Source organism: Cinclus cinclus, chromosome 1, assembly GCF_963662255.1.
Source record: "Cinclus cinclus chromosome 1, bCinCin1.1, whole genome shotgun sequence".
Classification (NCBI taxonomy): Eukaryota; Metazoa; Chordata; class Aves; order Passeriformes; family Cinclidae; genus Cinclus; species Cinclus cinclus.
Window position 1 is genome coordinate 19889664 of NC_085046.1, and position 21790 is coordinate 19911453.

General features: G+C 38.5%; 1 protein-coding gene across 1 annotated transcript; it reads left to right on the plus strand.

The window, feature by feature from the left end:
* Positions 1-1778: 1778 nt before the first annotated feature.
* Positions 1779-14458, plus strand: HACD1 (3-hydroxyacyl-CoA dehydratase 1). The gene is made up of 7 exons (XM_062494510.1): positions 1779-1906; positions 5976-6093; positions 7304-7322; positions 7404-7492; positions 10195-10316; positions 12739-12917; positions 14376-14458. The coding sequence occupies exons 1-7, from the start codon at positions 1779-1781 to the stop codon at positions 14456-14458; spliced, it is 738 nt and encodes a 245-aa protein (XP_062350494.1).
* Positions 14459-21790: the final 7332 nt, after the last annotated feature.

Genomic DNA, 21790 nt, shown 5'->3' on the forward strand with positions numbered 1-21790 from the left:
TTTACTTCAAAAAGACAACAGGATTTGTTGCCTCAAATCTTCTGTGGAAAAAATCTCAAAAGAAAAATGGCAAAGGACAGCTAAAAGTAATAAAAAATAAAACCTCATATTAAAAGTTGTGTTCAAGTCATGCCTTTCTCCATGTATCATAATTTAAGAAAGTCTTCATCAGTTAAAAAATTCATAAATTGACAAAATCAAATGAAAAAATAAAAAACACTTTATTCATAGTATGTGGTTAATTTTTGATTCCTCTTTCCACACTACATTGTCAAAGCCAAAAAAGTTAGAATGGTTTGAAGAGAGAAGAGGAATTTAAGTGGAGAAAACGTGTAAGTTAGATGGCAAGAATATTCAGAATTAAAATAATAAATACTGAAAATATTTTGGAAAACTACAGTTTAAACCAATTAATAGCTGTCACACTGAGATGACACATAGGCTTAGATTAACCTGTATTAGCAAAAACTTCTGAGTTGGGTCATTCAATCCCGTGTGTAAATTCTTTGTCTTGATTTTTTAACTACAGGATTCTCAAACTGGATTATATTTATGACTTGAACACAAAAAGCATCTGTACATGTATAATATTGGTACCTACTGTAATCTTGCTAGCATATATAATGTGCTCTTTTGCCAGCTACTCCTTTTGCACATTATATTTTGCTGTTGCCGGTGGGCATGTGTTTTGAGGCTGAAAGATGAACCTCTGCTTGTGTGCTTTGGTGAGGAGGGAGAGACTTAGGTTTTGTTTGGCACATCTGCTTATCTTTACACGAAGGCCCTCGACCTGAGACATCCAGGTGTCTTTGACACTGACATACCAAACCCATTCTAAAGTAGATAGACTTGGACTCTTTAAATTCTACTGAACAAGTAGCATTTCAAAGACATCCTAACCCAGTTTTGGAATTCTTCTGTCTGTATATGCCTGGGTCTGAGGTATTTGGGCTAAGAGGCCATGGTCCACACTTAGCAGTGGAAATGAGGAGCCTGAATCCCCAGGCTAGCAGAGACTGAGCCTGGTGTCAGGATGGTGAGTGCAGCTCATGCTTTTGAAGCATCATGTCACATTAGCTCAGGCTAAGGCTGTCCCCCTTCCAGAGCCAGTCCCAGCCGTGCTGCCTTAGCTTTCTTGTGCACTTGCACAGAGAGCAGACGTTTGCAAGGTAACGCGCACATCCAAATCTCATCCTTCAGTCTGCCACCTGGCTGCTCTTCAGGGCCTTGGAAGAAATTTCCCCTTCTCAGTGTGAGCCTTGGTCTTCCTCATGTATTGAGGGTGGTATTTATGGAGACCCACCGGACTCTCGAGGTCACCTGGCAGGTGGCTGTTTGGCCTCTGAGGTGCGCTGGGCATATTCCCACCAATCGGTCTCTGGCCAGACTCCCAGGTGCTCAATCTCAGACAGACATTTCTGTGTTTCCAAGAACCGCGCTATTTTCTGTCACTTCTTCTGAGGTGTGCTGTGCCCACTGCTGTGCCCCCTGCTGCTGCCTGACGGTCAGCAGCAAGGCCAGGTACCATCCCAGCAGGATCCCCCCGCCGATGGAGGCTCCCCCGCTCCCGCAGGCTCCGGCTGACCCGGGGAGACCCGCGGCGCGGAGGGAGGAGCGCGCCGGGCCATGTGAGCCGCTGGCGGCGGCGGCAGCGGCCCTCGGGGAAGACAGATGGGGTGAGAGACAGCGCTCGGTCCGGCTGTCAGCGCGGCCCCAGCCCCGCCGCGGAGGGAGCCCCTCCTCCCCGCCGTGTGCGCCGCGTTCCCGGCCGGGGAACCATGGCGTCCAGCGAGGAGGACGGAGGCGGCAACGGCGCGGTGGAGGAGAAGGAGAACGGCAAGAAGAAGAAGCTGGGCGTCCTGGCCACGACTTGGCTCATCTTCTACAACGTCGCCATGACCGCGGGGTGAGCGGGCGCGGAGCGGCGGAGCGGGGGCGGCGGGGCCGGGCGGGAGAGCCGGGACGCGGGGGAGCCTCCGGCAGCGGCAGCGGGGCTCTCCTCGCCTGCCGGGCATTGCCTAATACGGTGCAGCGCTGCCAGCCGCCGGCGAGTCACCCCGCGCCCGCCGCGGAGGTTAAGTATAGCCGGGAGCGGAACGCCGGGCGGGGGAGCCGCGTCCCTCGGCTCGGCCTCGCCGGATGCGCCGGGGGCTGCTGGCCGCCCGCGGGGAGCCGAGAGCGCTCCTCGGTGCCGCCGGGGGCTGCGGGGCCGGGTGCCGCGCGGGGCGGTGCGCCCGGGTCCGAGCGAGCAGAGCCCGCCCCGGCTCCCGGCAGGCAGAGCTGTCCAAAGCCAGCGCGGCCCGCGGGCACCGGCGATGAGCGGGGGCCGGCGGGGGGGACAGAGCTGCAGTAGCCCGCGAGGTTCATCTGCGCTTCTGCTCCGTGCTGCGAGGCTTTACGTGAGGAAGGAGGGTATTTGTTTGGAATAACGGGTGGTAAGAGCAGTCAGGTTTATGCTGTTAGCGCTCGGAGCGCATATTGAAAATTTTCCCTGTTCACTTACTCTTGGAGGAAAAAACCCAACCTGTTCATTTCCACATGCTTAAAAGAAAGCTAAGAATTAAAAAAAAAAAAAATTGTAACTTCTAGTGTGACATTCATCATGGGAACAGTTTTACTTTGGTTACTGATGGGTGATCTCACTGCCCTTTGAATCCCATAGACTAAAACTAGCACACCGCAGTTGAGGCGGGAGCTCAAGCACTACTGGAAAAAGCCAGGAATGTGATCGTAATGGCTTTCTTCTCACTAGCAACTGTGGATCTTGAATAAGTATTCAAGTCTGTTCATGCATTACTGCGGCACTTTTTGAAAAGTGCTTTTACGTGCAGTTAATATTTCCTCATTGAATTACCAGTCTTGTGCTCCGTGTGTGAATTTGCTAATGAACACTGACTCTTGCCACTGACTTTTCTCTATCTCTAAAAGATTATCGAATCATATTAGTTTTGACCTTAGGTGCTGTTAAAATATGTCCCACTTCCTTCTCTCCTATTTTCCATTAATATCAAAAGAAATCAAGACATACAAAATTGGATTTTTATGTCGAAACAGTGAAAAAAGAGATGGGAATAAATTCTTATAATCACTTATGGGTATAATTTAAAAGAAAAATACATATTTGAAATACAGCTGTACATAGACACTACACAGGATAGATATTTAACTAGAACAGTATATTTGTATATAACAGAATATTTGTCCAGTTGTCCAGGCAGATCAGTTTAGCAAAATTTCTGGAGTTTTAACAGACGAGTGCATAACTACATGTTAACAACCATTCTAATAAAAAAAAAAATCCTGCAGCTTATCTTTGTTTCTAAACATATTTAAGAGTCTGAAATGACAGATAAATACTCAGTATTGCTGAAAGTCCCAACTGGAGATGCTGCCTTTATTACAGAAAGTGTTTTCCGTTTCCCGGTGACTCGTAATAATCAGTACAAGGACTTTCCTGAGATACAAAGTCAAAGCCACTGACAGCTAAATAAATCTATCTACAGCAATTTATGTCCACATAAAAAATCATTTAAGAAAAATGCATTTGCTGTCTTTGAGTGTAGTCCAAGATTACTTCTCTCTGCAGTGCTTTGGTTGTGGAATGAGATGCAGAAAATGCCGTTAGGTTTAATGTATTATGGCTTCTCAGTCTAAACCTCAGACAGAGCTGTTGCTGCCATGTTTGTGCTGCCAGCTGGATGCAAGCTCACTGTCACCTTCCTCTTGTCAAACACTTCGCTATAAAACAGGGCAGCTCCACTGTGAAAGACTACCAGTGATATTCCAGTAATTCCTCATTTCCACAGTGGTGGGAGACAACCTGAAATAAATGCACTCATATTTAAAATCGGTTACAAAATCTAAGTAACACTTGCAGGGGAAAATTTTGGAGTGCTGACAGATCGGATTCATGGGCTTAAAGTAGAAGGGATCAAAGAGGGGAATCATTCCTGCAGTGTGGGGAAGCCTGACTAACTCTATGTGAGTTTGAAATGCTGTCATGGAGTGCTGGAATGGGGCACGCCAAGTGACTGCATAGCAGTGGCCGCCCTGCGTAGGGGTTGTTAAGGGGCTGATATGAAGTCCGTGCCATCCGAGGTGAGTGGGGAGCTGTCAGGATCCAGGCAGCTCTCACACTGTTACAGCAGCGTGGATCTTACCAAAGATTACTATTTCCAGGTACCCTGTTTCCAGTGCTAGTCTATACCTTATGCTCAGGGAGGACTACGAGTAGATAAGCTCAATATTTATCCAAATGTTTAAGTAAATGTTTCTCTGAATGTTTATTATCTCTCTGAATCTGCCTCTGAGTATTTCTGAGACCCCTCTGCTTTGTCACTTGGGCCCTTCCTTAGCCAGAGCTCATGTTGCTGTAGAATATACTTACTATGGCTTTATGAAGAATGAAAGGACTGAGTAATTGTTCCCAGCAACATCACAGAAGACATTAAACTAAAATTTTTGTCATTTTTGATTTTTATTTTGACCACTCAAAATAGCCATCCATAGCTCTAGTTATGCCTACGTCTATGTTAAAGAATTTTTATACTTTTTTCATCTTTTTGGATTGAAACCTGAAGTTTTCAGTCTTCTTGCTAATGCAATGTTTTAAGAATGAGGTATAGGTCTGAAAGGCTGAGACAGTTGGGCTTTTTCACTCTGGAGAATGGAAGGCTCCAGGGTAACATAATTGTGACCTTTCAGTTCCTGAAGGGAGCCCACAAGAGGGCTGGAGAGGGAGTTTTCACGAGAGCCTATAGTGACAGAAAAAGGAATAGTGGCTTTAAACTGAAAGAGGGCAGAAATTCTTTACTCAGAGGGTGGTGAGTAACTTGCAGAGGTTCCCCAAAGAACCTGTGGCTGTCCTACTCCTGGAAGTGTTCAAAACCAGGTTGGATGGAGCCTTGAGTGACCTTGTCTAGTGAAAGGTGTCCCTGCTTATGGCAGAGGAAGTTGGAACTAGATGATCTCTAAGGTCCATTCCTACCCAATCAATCCCATGATTAAGGAAGATTTAGTACACTGTTTTGAAAATCTTTATTATATAAAAATAGGTTTATTACCTGGAAGGAATTCCTCATGCCTTGGATTATTTTACAGTCTTGGCTGGTGGTGGGATCAACCCACAGTTTAGATGTTTTTGTTTATTTTTAATCTCCATTTCCATCCTAAATCTCAATTTAAGTTTTATGTCAAATTCTACTATGATTAAACAATGCTGTTACTTTTTTTTTTCTTTTACATGGAAAAAGTTATTAGTTGGCATCATTGTTCAGTCTCCTAAAACAAATAAAATAAATTTATCCAACCTGCTCTAATGTGCTAGTTAAATATATCTGCTTCTGGAAGTCAGGAGCATAGAACACCCATCTTCCAGCACTTTGGAGTCTTGATTTGTAAGTCAACTTTTAAAACACTTCTCAACACTTTGAAAAACATAACTAGTGATAACTTCATTTGGACGATCACAAACAGGAGTGTTAAGATCACTAATCAGTCCTGAAATCAGTGAGTTGAGGGGCTGTGAAAAATGTAAAACCAATGTGCATAAATTCCAGTCCTTTACTTTTACAAGCTTGCAACCCAAACAGTGACTTCAGTGCCAAGCTCATCATGTGGTTTCAAATAGCAGTATTTAATAGTCAAGATGCATGAGGATTTAATAGTAAAAATATGTAGTGACTTCTAGAGAAAAGTCTGATAGATGGGTGGTTTTCGGGGGGTTCCCTCAGTTACATCAATACTCAGAAGGCAGCAAGTTATTTTCCATTATTTTCCAAGTAAATAGATGAGTGTAATGTGTACATAATATTATATGCTATTTATGTCTAAAAGATATTTTTATGATCCAAGAACACTGACAAGTGAAGAATCAAAGTTAATCTGTGAAGAAAAATAATCTGCTAAATTATTTACGATGGATGGATATTTTTAGAATTCTAATTTGAAATGTATCCATTCTCTTTCTTTTATAGGTGGCTGGTATTAGGTATTGCCATGGTGCGGTTTTATATACAGAAAGGAACACATAGAGGCTTATTCAGAAGCGTTCAAAAGACGCTTAAATTTTTCCAGACATTTGCTTTGCTTGAGGTAAATTTTAAACATTAGTTTGCTTTACTGGATTCTGCATATCATAGGTAAAACACATTATTATCCTGAATTTGAAATGAAAATATATTAGTTCTAAAAGTCCTTTTTACTTTCCTATTTAATGAAGTTTTGGGGGTGGGGCAAGGTGATTACTTGAAACAAGTGGGCACGTGTTATTCAAACTTAATTCTAACATTTCTTTAAATCAGTGCCTGGGAACTGCTTTGATTTGAGAGTTTTTAATTCAAAAGGCAAAATCTTGAAGGTACTACAGCCAGCAGATCAACCCTCTAGTGTAGAAGATATCACCATCTTAGAGATTATAGCTTACTTTATGTTCTTTATACTGGACTTATTATCCTCCTGTGCCTTTCCTGCTTCTGCTTATTTCAAGATGGGATTCACAAACCCCAGATAATCCATTGCAAGGGGGTCTGTGCAAGATGTGCAAAGTATTCTTTAAGTAATACTTTTGCAAACTATACACTAGTGGTCTCAGTTCTGGTACATCTGTGGAAGAAGCTTTATTGCTAGGTTTATGGAGAACTTGCAGTTCTTTCCCAGGCACAACAAAGAATGTCTATCTGCATTTTAACTTTTTTTTCCTCGATCTGCCTACAACATCTCTAGTTCAGGTTGTTAAAATCATGTCACCAGCTGTATATAGGCTTTTGTACTGTTAAACTTTCACAGTAAGTAGTTCTATTCATCCCTGCCAAAACAATGAAAAGGACTTTATTTGCTAAATATTACTGACCAGAAAGTGCACTGTATCTAAAGTTTCATAGCTGTCATTTACAGAAGTATAATAATGTTATTAATCTGTAATGAATGCAGAGTATTTAAAGATTGCTGTGTGTTTAGCATTCCTTATATGATTTCCTCTACACTGTCCTGTAAAATTCTTCTTTGAATAAGGTAAAGGAAGAGAAGCTTACAAGTTGAATAAAATGCTTTGTGAGTATCTAAATCTAATATTTACAATTAATTAGGAAAACAAGTGTCTTTCATGTATTTGCACAGCTCAGATATTGAGACCACCCAACACTGATTGCCAGGGCTCTGCCATATATTTCTTTTTAAGACTGTTAGTGGGAGACAAAAATACCAGAATTGAGACTAGGTTTATGTTAATATCAAAAGGCCATGTTTATAGAGTAGCTAGTAACATGCTGCATGTCAGTAACCTCTGACTTATTTTTATTCACAGGTAATCCACTGTGCAGTTGGTGAGTTCTTTGTTTTAGTTTCTCCTGTAACTAGTTAAAACATGAATTGTGGAACAGAGATAACATGTTTCTCTTTTTAAGGAATAGTTCGCACATCTGTGCTTGTGACTGGGGTCCAAGTGAGTTCAAGAATCTTCATGGTGTGGTTCATTGCACATAGTATAAAACAGGTACGTGTGTGAGCAAATTATGTTTTGATTGCTTTTAAGGAGAAGCTGTTACTACAGTTCTCATTTCACAAGGAAGACTAGTCTAAAAATTAATGATACTCCAGTAGAGAATGCTTACATATTTGAGTACAATTTTGGAATTTAGGGTTACAAAATAGAATTTGTGTGATTCTTGCCAGAAGACTTGAGTCTGGGTCTTAGCTGTGTATCAACACTGCCTTCAGCATCGTGCCCTCTGTGGTCTGCCTAAATGAAATCAATGACTACTCCTATTATTTACAAGCAAAACTACCTTAGTGTTAACTGTTCCCTTTCAAAAATTTTAATTAGCAATTGCTAAATTAATCTAAATAAAATGTAAAATTATGTCTTTCAATTTATGTCTTAAATTTAATTCACATGGATAAACATGGTTGCAATTTTGCAGGTGTTTAGAAACCTTCTCAAAATTTTAATGTTATGGTAGTATTAACATTCGGTGACATCCAGTATGTCACAATGGCACTTAAGGACCTGTGTAAATGACAATGGTTTATTTGCCTGGCTGTAGGTGGCTGTTGGAAGGCTAGTGACCCATCAGCAGAATGAAACAAGCAGTTCACAACTAGTAGGTAGGACATTAGGTTCAGTTTGTGAGGTGTGCTTTCTATGAAAGCTATGTAAAATACTTAAGTGATAGATTTTGTGCTCCTGAATTTCTTCAGAACTTTAAAAGCTGAGCCATTAAACTGTCTCGCCAGCAGATGGCATAGGCCTTTCTGCAGATAGATTATCCTAGCACCTGCCTCTGTTATCAAACCTTCATTTCATTTCACAAGAGGATTTGTTTTCTACACTGCATCTTTTCCTTTACTGTCTATTTTCTTAACATAGAATAAATTAAATAGGCTTTTCATAGGGGCTTTTTGGTTTCTCTTTTTTCTTGTTTTGTTTTTTTGGTTTCTTTTTTGTTTGCTTTTGTTTTTTAAACTTTTTCTATTTTTCTCTAAGGCAAAATGTCTTAAAGATTAATAAGATTTTTATATTGAATGTATGCACATGAGCCGGACTATGGCACTGCATTTTGCCATTTTTTATTATCTGTCATGAACTAAATCTTTAGAATATCCAGCAATTTCTTTTATTTCTTCTATCTACGCTGCTGTAGACCAAGCTGTGTCCAAAAAGAAATACTTTTGAATGTGTGTCTGATTGTATTTCATGCTGTTATTGCTTAGCAGGCATGAATGTTCAGGGTCACTTTAGGTGGTGAGAGGGACATCAGTGATAATAGCCAGAGCCAGACCTCCCCACTTGACTGCAGATTTGCAAGGCAGGAGATAGGAATTCTCTGCATACTTATTTAAAGATCTTCTGCTTAGATTTAGCACTGTGACTTGAATCCAAGTTGGACTTATCAATGTTTGTCTCTAATTGTATGAGGGAAAGAGCGGCCTAATTCTGTCTTTACCTTTGCTTATTTTTTTGGGTGTCTTTGCTCTTCAGTTGCTGATATTTGTTTGTGATTTTGGTGCTATTTTTATGTCTCCATTTTCTCTGTGATGTTGGTGTGATCCTTCTGCTAAAAGTGCACCTTCTTTGACTGAAACATTGAGGGTGCGATTTTATGAGTGCTTACAATTCTTGATTTTTGTCAGAGTTGTGGATTTTCGGCATCTTGGAGATATATTATGGTTTGTCACCCTGTTGCATTTTATTTTGAAAAATCATTTCATTTTTTTGTAGTTTTAACAAAACTTATGTTGCTTTATTCTATGTCACAGACATCCCTGGAGCTTTTCAGCCTTCAGGCATAGTGAATTACAAAATTCCTCCCCTCTTAAAGGAAAGAAAATTACTTGTGTGTAATTCTTCCTCACAGAAGGTGGTGTTTGCAATAGATCACCAGGTGCCTTCCTTGTATATGGGGAATTTTGCTTTTTTGTTCACCCAGAGTGAAAAAGAGGTGGTGTTTTGAAACAGCAGAGATGTGCTACCTACCAATGAGGCAGTTTAATGACTCAGAACTTAAACCTTACACAGGATTGTTGAGTGAGTTTACCCAAAGCCTCCTGATCTGCCAACTACTCTTCATTTAGCGAGCTGTCTGTGCTTCAGCTCCTTTACTATCTTAGAGCTCTCTGAAGTCTGCCAAACTTGATCTTCTGTTACCAAGTTCCAGTTAGTAGGTTATATAAAGCAATTACTTTCCTCTAAAGTTTCATGGAAATGTGCATTATACATTGAAGAAGAAGCAAGATAAAACATAAGAGAAAGTCTAGGAAAAGGAGTAGTGAAATGCAGAATGATTAAAAAGTGCTTATGAGAATAACATACCTTCTGTAGCATTTTGTTGTTCTTGCTGTTTTGAGGAGTAAGAAAGTAAACAAGTAGATCAACTATGAATGAAAGAAGGGTAGTTAGATAGTCTAGTGGAATATAGGTAAAGAATAAAGAGGAGGAATAAGCATAATTATAGGGTTTTATACTTTGATATTTGCATGATGGATGAAGATTGCTCAGTTGACAGATGTCTGTATGTTAGCACATATGATAATAAACTGTACATGGTAATGGTTTCAGCATATCGCTTTTGTGCCAAAGTTTTCTTTCTTTACAAGATATTAGTTCTGCTCTATGTATCTTAAAGAGAAGTCTGTTGCAGTTTGAACAGAGAAGAAGCCTAAGGATGAAGAAAATGTTGGTTCTTTATACCTCTGCAGATCCAGAATGAGGAGAGCGTTATTCTTTTTCTGGTCGTATGGACTGTGACAGAGATTACTCGATATTCCTTCTACACATTCAACCTGCTCAACCATTTGCCATACTTCATTAAATGGGCCAGGTGGAGATGTCTTGCACTGAGTTTCTCATGATTCTGTGCATGTTGGTTTCACGCATGCTGAACTAACTCACAGGAGAGCAGATGTTTGAGCTTTAGTTTTGTGTCAGCAAAGTGCAAGTCAGCTGTTTTCTGTACTTGGGACCATTGTTGCTTGGTTTAAAATGTTAAAAATATTTTAGCTGAGGTTTTTGTGGTATGGTTTTTCTTTGCTTTCTGTGTCTTATAGTTTGAACTCTGCTTTCACATACTCTAATTTTTTTCTCTATCTTTGGAGTGATCTTTTAATTTGCAGTATGATTCTTTATGATGCTTTTGAATACAGTGCCCAAAATTAAGCACCTGTGCTGGTCTTTGTCGATGTTAGTTTCTTGAAAATGTGGGAGTTGCTGTCACTCAATGTGTGTTATTATTACTTTATAAGAAGTCCTGCTTTATCAGAGCTTTTTTAAGATTACATCCATGTAGTAAAGTTAAATACTGACTTAGTTTAGCGCAACCAAAATAGTGTTCACATCAAAAGTGTTCTGATTTTGAAGCATACTTAAGGTTGGCAACTAGATCACATGCACTGTGTGTGTTTATCAGGAGACTTAGTTGGAATAGAATTCTATGTAGTCATTATTTGAAAACTACATGTAAGGCAGACTTACTGTGTTAGAAGAAAAATATCTAACCTACATTCAGTACAGGCAACTCTTATTTTAAAGAGGTTTTTTGTTATTTTCCTTTGTTTTTGCTTTATAGTTAATGCAAATTTGATACTTCTAACACACTTCTTTGATATGTCTGGTATTTATGTCCATTCTTATAAAACGTTAACTTTTTGCTAGTGCCTAGGACTTGTTTAAGCACTAAGTGACAAACCTAAAGATAGCCAAATTGGCTATCATCAGTAGTTTTTTATACAGACTTCAGAAAGAATTATGTATAAAAACAGAACATATTACATTGACAGGTAATATTTTTTGCCATCAGGTCAGTGTGCCTTGAATAACAGAATTTTGTTTCCTTAATGTAGACAATAGGGAAAACTGACATTCTCACTGAAGAGACATACGTTGAAATATTAATGTAAAAAAACCGCTTGGAAATATATTTTCATAGAGTCTAAAATATCCCATCAAGATTTATGGATAAGCAAACAGCACAACTGGTCATGAATTCAGTACCAAGAGAGATTGAATTTCTGATGTTTACCTTATAAGTGCATGGAGACAAACTATATATAAGGTGTCAGTTCCTTCTTATCTAATCTACATTCTTCCTAGTGCTGCCAAGCAGTAGGACAAGAGGCAAAGGGCAGAAACTGATGCACAGGAAATTCCACCTGAATATGAAGGAGTACTTATTTACTGTACAGGTGACCAAGCACTGGAACAGATTGTCCAGAGAGACAATCCAGTGTCTCCCTCACTGGAGATATTCAGAAACCATCTGAAACACAGACACATGGCACACAATCCTGTGCCATGTGCTTTAGGACAACCCTGCTCAAGCAGGGAGGTTGGACCAGATTGTGGTCTTTTCCAACCTGAACTATTCTGTGATTCCCCTCTGTGAGTTTTCTAAGCCCTTCTGCTTCTAGGAGGCAGTTTCATGCTTAGTTGCTGATGTTTAGGATCTTATTTCTTTTGGTCAGGGAGTGCACACTGTACCTTTCTTTCTGTGTGACAGCTCTCATTGCTGTTCCCTGTATGAGCTGGAGAACTGCTCCTTAGGAGAACCTGCATATCCATGGTGCACTGTGTGAGAGAACAGCACAAAGTCTATTGATTACAATCCTCATTTTGTGACTGCCTACGTGGCCTTTGGCATTCAAACCACATTTTCTTTCCGCTGGATACTTTGCCTTTTATTTGAACATCATGTCACTTTAAAATTGATCTGATGAGTTTCTGACACTGTCATTTTATTTTCTCTTTTTGTTCTAATTTCCATTAGTGGTAAATGCAGTATTCCCATGTTGTAGTGAGTAAAACAGGCTTCCAATGTCTTTCAAAATTTTCATTATCTTCAAATAAATTGTAGTACATACAGTTGACCCAGTGCGTGTGCACTGTGATGAAAATATGTAGCATCATCTGAATTTGAGATTCAGTCCTGGTCTGAATCCTGTCAGTGATAACAGGAGTAAGAAAGCACATTTAAAAAAAAATCATCATTGGACACTAAAAATTTGAGGGTTGGTTTATTAGAAAGACATAAGAACATTTTGATACTTCACTGTTTTTTAAAGAGAGCACTGAGGAATGCATTCTCTTGTCAATCTAAGCAACTCTGTGTCAAGTCAAAACGTGGTCCTTGATTCTGGTACAGGAGCTACCTTAATACATTGCTGTGCCACTAATATTAAAAAGGAAAATTTTAAGTTTATGGGGTGTTTCTCACAAGGTTGTTTCTGTTTTGTTTTTTTTTAATGCAGATACAACTTTTTTATCGTTTTGTATCCTGCTGGAGTTGCAGGTGAACTGCTAACCATATATGCTGCTTTACCCTATGTGAAGAAAACAGGAATGTTTTCACTGAGACTTCCCAACAAATACAATGTCTCCTTTGACTACTATTACTTCCTTATTATTGTCATGTGCTCTTATGTGCCATGTAAGTACTGTTTAAGTGTAGAAACATTTTAACAACATAATGAATCTTCAGTGATGCTATAAATGCTCCCTGTATTAAAATTTATTGAACAATTTCTACTGTAAAAGCCTTCTTTCTGTTGTTCCAAGCTTTACTGTGCTTTAATTGGTTAGGCTGAAATTTTCTGTCTTGTGACCTGCTTAGGAACATAATCTGTCTTAAAAATTTCAATTAAAATGCTGAAACTACTTCTCAGACTCTGAAGTATGAAAACTTTTTTCCTTACACACAGAAATGTCTGTAACTTTGTCACTGAGACTTTCCAGTGCCTCTCCCACTTTGAAGTAGTGACTTAAAAATGGTCCTGCAAGTTGTGCCACAGATTTACTGTGGTGTTTTGCTACTAATAACCATTTACCTTGGGAAAATCACCATTCAAGCATGCTCAGGAAAAAGTGGAATCACTATTCTCTAAGATTTAATTTTCACAGAAATCAACCCCCCCCAAACCTCTCTGAACATCTGCAGTCCCTGGTTTCATCAGTTTGTCCTTGTACTCATGCATACCAAAAGCCATGGAGTATCTGTCTCACTTCCAGTGTTATTTCCACTGCTACCTAAGCAGTGAAGACAAGGAGAAAGCAACCTGAGATACCGGATACTCCACCATGAATAGGGCTAGACCAAACTAGGCATATGCAATATTTTAGATAATATTCATAATAGAATATATAATTTTTAAGAATCTGTACATTGAGGCAGCAGATTAGTGAGAAGAATTGAAAAGCAGGAAAACTGAAGTTAAAAGGCCTGTGATCTGCCTTCATGAAAGGTATTCATTTGAGAAGGTGACCTTCAATATGGACTTTTACAATATGCACACACACTGAACTTTTTTGTCCCAAGAAATCATGAAGGCAAACAAGAGATGTTTAAGTCAACAAAAAATATTCTAAGGTATGATAACTTACTAACAGTTTTACATCTGTTTATGTGACAACACTTCAGAAATAAATCTAGTTTTCTAGCCATTAAATATAAGGATTGACTGTGTCAGCAGGACAGTAATATAATAGATGGCAGAGGGACAGGGAAGAGAGATCTCCTTACTTCAGACTTGAACAAATAGGGTGAATTTGTATCCTCCTCGAAGTCTTAATTCAAAAATGCTTAGGACTGATTTGAAGTCTTCAAGCACTACCCGAATGTGGTTAAATCCTATTTCTACAAGGAAACTATTGGAGTGAAGTTTCTTGAATACAGGGTATTTATTCAGAAGGCCTTGTCTGACCTTTGAGTAATTATTGTTTTTTTTAAATCACTGCAATGTTCATGACTTGTTATTATTCACCTCAATCAACTAAACCACTGTGTGCTATAATTTATACTCAGTTCACCATTCTGTAAAATTGTGGTTTTCCATGATGTGATCTGTTGAATTTTTCAATCTAATTTGCTTTCTTTTATGCTTTGATCAAGTATTTCCACAGCTCTACTTCCACATGCTGCGGCAGAGAAGAAGGGTGCTTCATGGAGAAGTGATTGTGGAAAAGGATGATTGAATCAAGCTGTGTAACCATGGTGCTTTTAGTGGAAAGGAAAAGAAGAGAGGGTAAAAACCCAGAACTTCCTATGATTTTTTCTGAGTCCAAGTTTTAAAACATGGAACAAGAATAAACAACTGTGCCTAAAATATCATGGACTGTATTATTTTTGCAATTCATATATTTTCTGACCTACCTTTTCATCTTCAGATTCATTTTGGTTTTTAATTGTTAATTTCTTCAAAGAAAAATTCTTTTATTTTCAATAGATTGACAAGTAGCTTTAAGAATTAGAATAGTTGGCTACTGTGCTTTCTGTTCTGAAAGTTCTGTTATGACCTGTAGTCATTATCAAGAACATGAGAGCTAATAAGTTGTACTGAAAGTGAGTCTTCTGGAAATCAGAGTGTAAATTAGGTAATGATATTTTTCATAGACTAGGTAAATTTAATGGTATTTAGTCTTTATATTAAATAATATCTTTCCAATTATAAGTACTGTAGCACATTGTTCAACATTTTTTGAATTACAGTATCACATTGCAGAGTTCCAGAAGGACTTTCGAAAGGAGTTGAATTGTTGATTGTAAGTGCAAGTTTAGACCTCCCTGTATTTTCATTTGTAATTTTAAAGATACTTAGAATAATAGATATAATATTAAGTGGTTAAAAGTTTGTGCTGAGGACTAGACAGGATGTGCCTACCTTTCTCTAATCAGTGGCTGGAATGAGACTCCTTTGCAGAGCAAAGCTGATTGTCAGCATGTTTCCTATTCTACATTTAAATTATGTATGCAGAAAAATCAGCATTGCATTGGAAAACTGTAGCTATGGTGAGATATTTGACTTCTTTTATATAGCTCAAATATATTTAAAATAGCATCTTAAAATATAAATTGTGCTTTGATTCATCCCACTGGGCAGTTTTAATTGCTCCCTCCCCATTAATTGTTTATACTGTGTTGACCAGATCCTATTTCGTGTCTTCAGTGATCTGCAAGAAGTATCTACAGTATGTTGATTGAAGTTACAGATGATATTACACTATACAATGCCTGAGTGGGTGAGATCAAACAAATTAGAAGATTTTGATCTAACAGCCTAGCAGGTTCAGAGAAAAGGTGATGCATTCAAGGAAACATGGATATTAGTGAGAGAGAGAAGATGGAAATGTAGTAATGTGGTAAGAAGCCTTGAAAATGTAGGCAACAAGCCTATATTGCTTCTGGCTTCACTGATATCAAAAGAAGTGTGAACATGTGTGGAAGAGCTGCATCAGGCAGCTGTGAATCAGAATACTTGTGATTGCTGAGGTAATTTCTGGAGTACAGTCTTATATTTTGGCTACCTCAGGGATGAAGAGTTGGATAATCTGAAAGCTCAGAGAACAGTAACAAAACTAGTTGAAGTGAGAAAGAAGTCGGAAAGTTGAGTTGTTAATATGTGTAATTCTTTGTTATATGATACATACATGGAAGAGCTTTTCTAAGTATGGAGGTCTAGCTATGATGAATTTGAAAAAAGGTAAATAGCCAAAGAATATCAGAATAAAGGTCCTACAATAAGATCAATCAGGTTATGGGATGATGTAGTAGTGCTTATCAGTGCATGCAGTGACTTGGAAGGCTTTTGATTAGAGTTGGCAAGAGATTGGACTACATATTTGAATAGGCAGTTTCCATTTTTAGCTTCAATGATTCTATGATAATACAGCTTTTTTTTTTAATTTTTAGGTATGCCAGAATAAGGTGTATCAGGTAATTTGATAAAAAAGCAAGGACTTGATATATCCCTAACTTTCAAATTCCATGTTGTGCTTGAATTTGTGATATTTATACATGTCTTCATTAGTTGTAAATGAGTTTCTTTTTATATGTCATGTGCATAGTGGACTTGAGACAGAACAGTTGTATTTCTTTAAATTTTAAAAGGTGTAATCTTTGTATTCCTTGAATTTCACACACGGTGCTCTAATTTAACTTACTACTTCTGTTTCATATGCAGCTAAAATTATTAAAAGTATAAAATACAAACTTCATTTACAACACTGAATCACAAAATAGTTGTGTTACATGTGTTCAGACTAGCAGTTGTATGTGTCCAGCATTCTTCCAGTACTGTTTCATAAACTATGAGGAACATATTGGCAGGTTTGGGAAATTTATCTCCATTAGTAAGCAGAGTAGTGTGATGGAATATGAGAAACTAAGGTTAGATTAAGTTCTGTGTCTCTTTTTACTATCAAGGCAGCTCACTGAAGACCGTAGTTATCAATTAATTGAAAATGCATTGGATACTTAAGGACGTGATTTTGAAATCCTTCATCAGATGAGAGTATCCCATAGATAGTATTCCTTCTAAAAGGAATACTTGCACTATAAAAATGCATTATATTTGTTTTCATTGTAGCCTAAGGATATTATCATATGTTAATCAAGGACCTATTTTTATATCCTTTTATACATGTGAAATGAAAAAAATAGAGCACTGTTTGCTACAATATTGGGTTGCATTTCCTTAAAGCAACAAGGTAATGGTACAATTAAAAAAATGGATTTACAGCTACAAAACAATCTTGCTAAATAATGAATTAATAAAAGTAAAGCTAAAAATTACTTACAACATCACATTCAATGTTTCATAGAGAATAGAGATTGCCTGTAGATTAATTTACGTGGCATTTACCTAAACAAAGTAAGCAACATGTTCTTTTCCTCCTCCTGTTTTTTGGTTGAAACCTTTCATTGAAGACTTCTTTTCACAGAATTAGTAAGGTTGGAAAAGACCTCCAAGGTCACCAAGTACAACCTTTGACTCAACACCACCATGTCAACTAGATTCTAGCACTAAGTGCAATGTCCAGATGTTTCTTGAGTGCTTCCAGGGATGGTGACTCCACCACCATCATGGGGAGCCAGTTCCAATGCTTGACCAGCCTTTCTGTGGAGAAATTCTTCCTGATGTCCAACCTGAACCTCCCCTGGCACAGCTTGAGGCCCTTTCCTCTTTTCTGGTTGCTGGTTGTTCTGTTAACATATCTTCTGAAACATAGTGAGAATTTCAGGTAAAATCTTCTTGCTATTGACTTCAGATGAGCTAGGATTTTATCCTGGGTAGCTTATTTAAATTTCAATATACCATCTTGAAACATTCAATTAACCTGTTAAATGGACATTAAAACTTAAGTATGATTTTCATATGGTGCTCTCTTTCCAACTTCTTTTTTACATCTATCTTTTTTGTCTTCCTCTCTGTAATATTCCTAATTTTCTAAAGCATTTAAATCCTCCTGCATACGTAAAATTAGGAATGTATTCAAACATCAGCATCTCTAATGTTTTCATGTACAAATTAACATAACAAATTATCCTTATAAAGGTATTTTCTTGTTCTGTAAAGGCCTTCTAAATGAATTAATTTAGAGCATGGCTTTATGAAACTTTTTTAATAGCAGTACATAGAAATAGGCAGATTCCTTCTTATCAGGTGACATTACCTACTATTGGTAGAAACAGAAACCATATTTCGTATAAACTTCACCTGAAAGCAGCTGGATTTCTTGAGGTTCTCCCCAGCGCTCACATACTGTGAAAAGCTGTTTTGGGACAGATTGGGTTGTTTCACAGCTCAGCCCAGAATGTTTAGAGGTAAGATCCCAGCTTCAGGGCATGGGCAGCAAAAGGGAATATGGTGCTGAGATACCCTTACATTATCTGCCAAAGGTCACTGAGGCCATGGTGAGCAGTAGTTGGGAGATGTCACTTGTCCCACCCCGCAGGATGTGAGGTGAGGGGAAGCTCAGTGTGCTCTCGTTACCATCTGCTGAGAGAGCTCAAGAGAGGATCTCTGTACACAAAGGGTGTGTTTCAGGAAGGGCTTTCCCACCGCACTCGGCTATGGTTTGCTGTCTCTTGGCCTTGAGATACACAGGTCTGCCAGGATGGGCATGGCACACCCATCTCAACAGCACAGTCCAACATCAGCTGCCTTGGAGAAATGCTGCAGGGTGCTGTTTCTAATTCCCACTGAACATTTAGCCAGGTTCATGCTTATGGACAGATTGCAAGTCTAGTTAACAGGGACATGCATGGAGACCTTTTCTGTGACCAGATGGAAACATGTACATTTTAAATCTAGGTCTAGCTACTGCTCTGACTGTGGTACTCTCAGTCTTCACAGTAGCTTACTCCAATGGATATTTGTATATGTTTCTGGTTACTAAATAAACCAGAAGGAAACCAATTTATGGTTGTTATAATAATTTATATATTTTAAATTAGTTTAAATTGCGTTAGCAGTTTTTGAAGCGAGCTCTTGCTTAATCCGCCTTAGAAAAAAAGAAAGGAAATAAATGTTCTGCCCTAGGAAGTAGGGCTTCATAAATCAAAATTTTCAGGCAGGCAAACTGCAGTTTGTAAAGGATTTTTAAGTGGGTTTTTTTGAACAAAAAAAGGTGAAAGCTTTTCTGAAAATCAAAGTTTATTTAATAATATATATTATAAAATGTGCTGAGACTTATTGTAATACTTATTGCCAGTTTACAATTTAAATTCATGCTGAACCTGTGTTTTTTATAGATTATTAACTTTAGCCCATTAAAATGTTTCACTCTGTGTTTGTTACAATGGCTGTTTAAAAAATAAACTCCCCATTTTTCTGCAGAGCTCTGTCTTCTCTTGCTCAAGTGAGTTGCAGTATTGTTTTTGCCCGTGATGCTTTGCCAGGCTGATGAAGTGGCAGGTTTCAGTTTGCCAAGGGTAAGTCCATGAGCACGAGGAGGGCACAGCTCCACAGTGGGTGGCACTCTCGGGTCAGTGTGGGTACCACCGTGCCACCGGTGCCATCCTGGGGTCTCGAGCGCCTTCAGGACTGACAGCTCTACATCCCTGTGACTTCCCAGATGGAGAAGAGCTGTCTGGTGAACTCCTGGGTCACAGAAGCAAATCTGTGAATTGGGAGCTGTCCTGAGAGAGCTGTGGAGAGCTGAATGTCAGGTGACTCCAGCCCTCTCCAGGAAGTTGCTGCCAATTTCACACCTGCAGCTGGTGGTGGCTGGTGATGTACAGAATATTCTGTGCCAGGTTGTACCACCTGAAACATGTTGGTTTTTTCATTCATACCACTCCTGCGTCTCTCTGCATTCGGTCTTGAATGTATTTGAATGTCCTTTCAATTTATGGCTTTGTAAAAGTGTAAGTGCAGAAAAATGTATTTGAGTGTATAGAATATATATGTATAGAATTGTACTTAAAGTTTCTTAATAATGTAAATGCACTGCAACTGCTTATTGTTGTTATTTCTTCTGAAATGCATTATCATTGGAAGTTTACACAGACAAAACAACACAGTATACTTATAATAACTTATTTATTTGCAAAAAGTATAATATTTTTTGAGGTATAGATTCAGATATTTGTTTTAGAGATTGTTAATACTGTAGCACTGTAAAAATTATTCATCAATTAAAAGACATATTTTAAACTTTGTTCCAGTTTTTTTTTTTTCTTTTTTAGTATGTAGTAGACAGTTCATACAAGCATTCATCATATTACACCAGACTGGTATCTGTTTACAAATGCTATACTTTTTTATTTAGAATTATTTTACAAATTAATCTTGAGGTCCCCTGTAACATACTCATTCTTACCCAGACAGCCTTTTCATATTTGTTAAAATATATTCCATAAAAAACAGATCAGTTTGAGTAGTAATAATACTGGTTTATCAAAAAAGAGCAGAAAGCACAGGGCATTAAAGAGAATGTCAGTATGTATGAAAAAATTGCATTATCGTGATCCTGAAATAGATGTTCCAGTAGTAGATGTTTCAGGGTTTTGGAACAGTACTTTTTTGTGGTATTAACCTTTGGGAGGGGAGGAGGCAGAGGACATCCTCTGTCTGTCCTTTGCTATGTGACTAACAATGACATTGCAGCTATGAGGATTTTGTTGCCATGACAGTATGAGAAAGCAGTATGTGAGCATTCACACCTACTTCTTTTGAATTACTGGTTGTAACCCTAAGGAGCTTAACTGCATATAAAGCTTAAATCCTGTTAGTCAGCTGTACTATAATGGAGATGTAGATCTCCTAATCTGAAAGTCACAGAAATGGTTTTCTGATCTAAATTTACAGGACAGGATTTACGTGTTTTGGCCCTCTACCAAGGTTAAGCCATTCAGATTTCTGTAGCAGCTAGTGGAAGAATATCCATTGATCTCAACAGGAGTGTGATGGGACATAGGCATCCATGTATTCTGTTCTGTGTAATTCTGGATCTACAAGGGAAAGAAAGAGTGAGCTGTAGCCTTCCTGTTAGTACTGTGTAGGAGAGAGCCTGTGCTCGTTGTGCATGAGCTGTTGCATGGTGGCACGCTTCCTCCCAGCTTTGCAGGGTGCCCAGCACTGCTCCCCTGCAGAACGCTCCAGAGCACCTGGAAATCTCCAGTAGTACACCACTATTGCATTGTACTGATTTGAAGTCAGCAAAGCTGTAGAAACTCCCTCCACACATCTACATAAATATCTCTAATTCATTAAATTAATTTAGGCCCAGTGAGACATCCCATTGAAAATAGGCAGGGTATATCATCCCTCACAGCTGCTTGGACATTCCTAGCTTGAAATGCTGCTGTCACTGAAGAAATTTGATTTTCATGTATAATCTCTTGGTGGTTTGCGCTCATACCACATCCATAAGATGGCACTTTGCCTGCCCTTAAGTGGCTATTCCAGATTTGGTAGAACAAATTGCAAATGACAAGCAAGAATGGTGTCTTGCTCCACACACCAAGCACCCTCCTGGGCATGGAAGAGAATCCCAAATCTTGGGTGTGCAATAACATTTGCATGCCTTTTAATTGATCATGAATGAAGCTGAATAATATACTATCAACTCATCAAGGAAATATATAAATTTTGTTACCAAATACAGCAAATTACATTTTATTCTGTAAATTAAGTCTGGGCAGACCACTGAGACTCATCCAGTGGCAAAAGAGGAAGTGTTGTGGATCTTGCTGCCAACACTTACTGCCAACTGAAAGCAAGTATTTAACATTACTTCTGTTTTTGTTCAAAGTGAAGCGATATTATTGAGAATAAAAAATATTAATTCTTGCCTGAAGGAGTCTTTTACAGTGATCATCTCTGAACAGGGCTCAATTGATTTAACCTTCCAATCTTTACATTATATCCAGGCAACCCTTAACAAAAGAGTTCTGTCTCAAGGAAATAAACAAACCTGGAAACAATTCATCTAGAGGTTCTTAAACAGAAAATGTATTTCAAGCTTCATGAGATATAAACACTTTTGAACATTTTCATACGCTTGAGAAATGTTTCTTTAAAT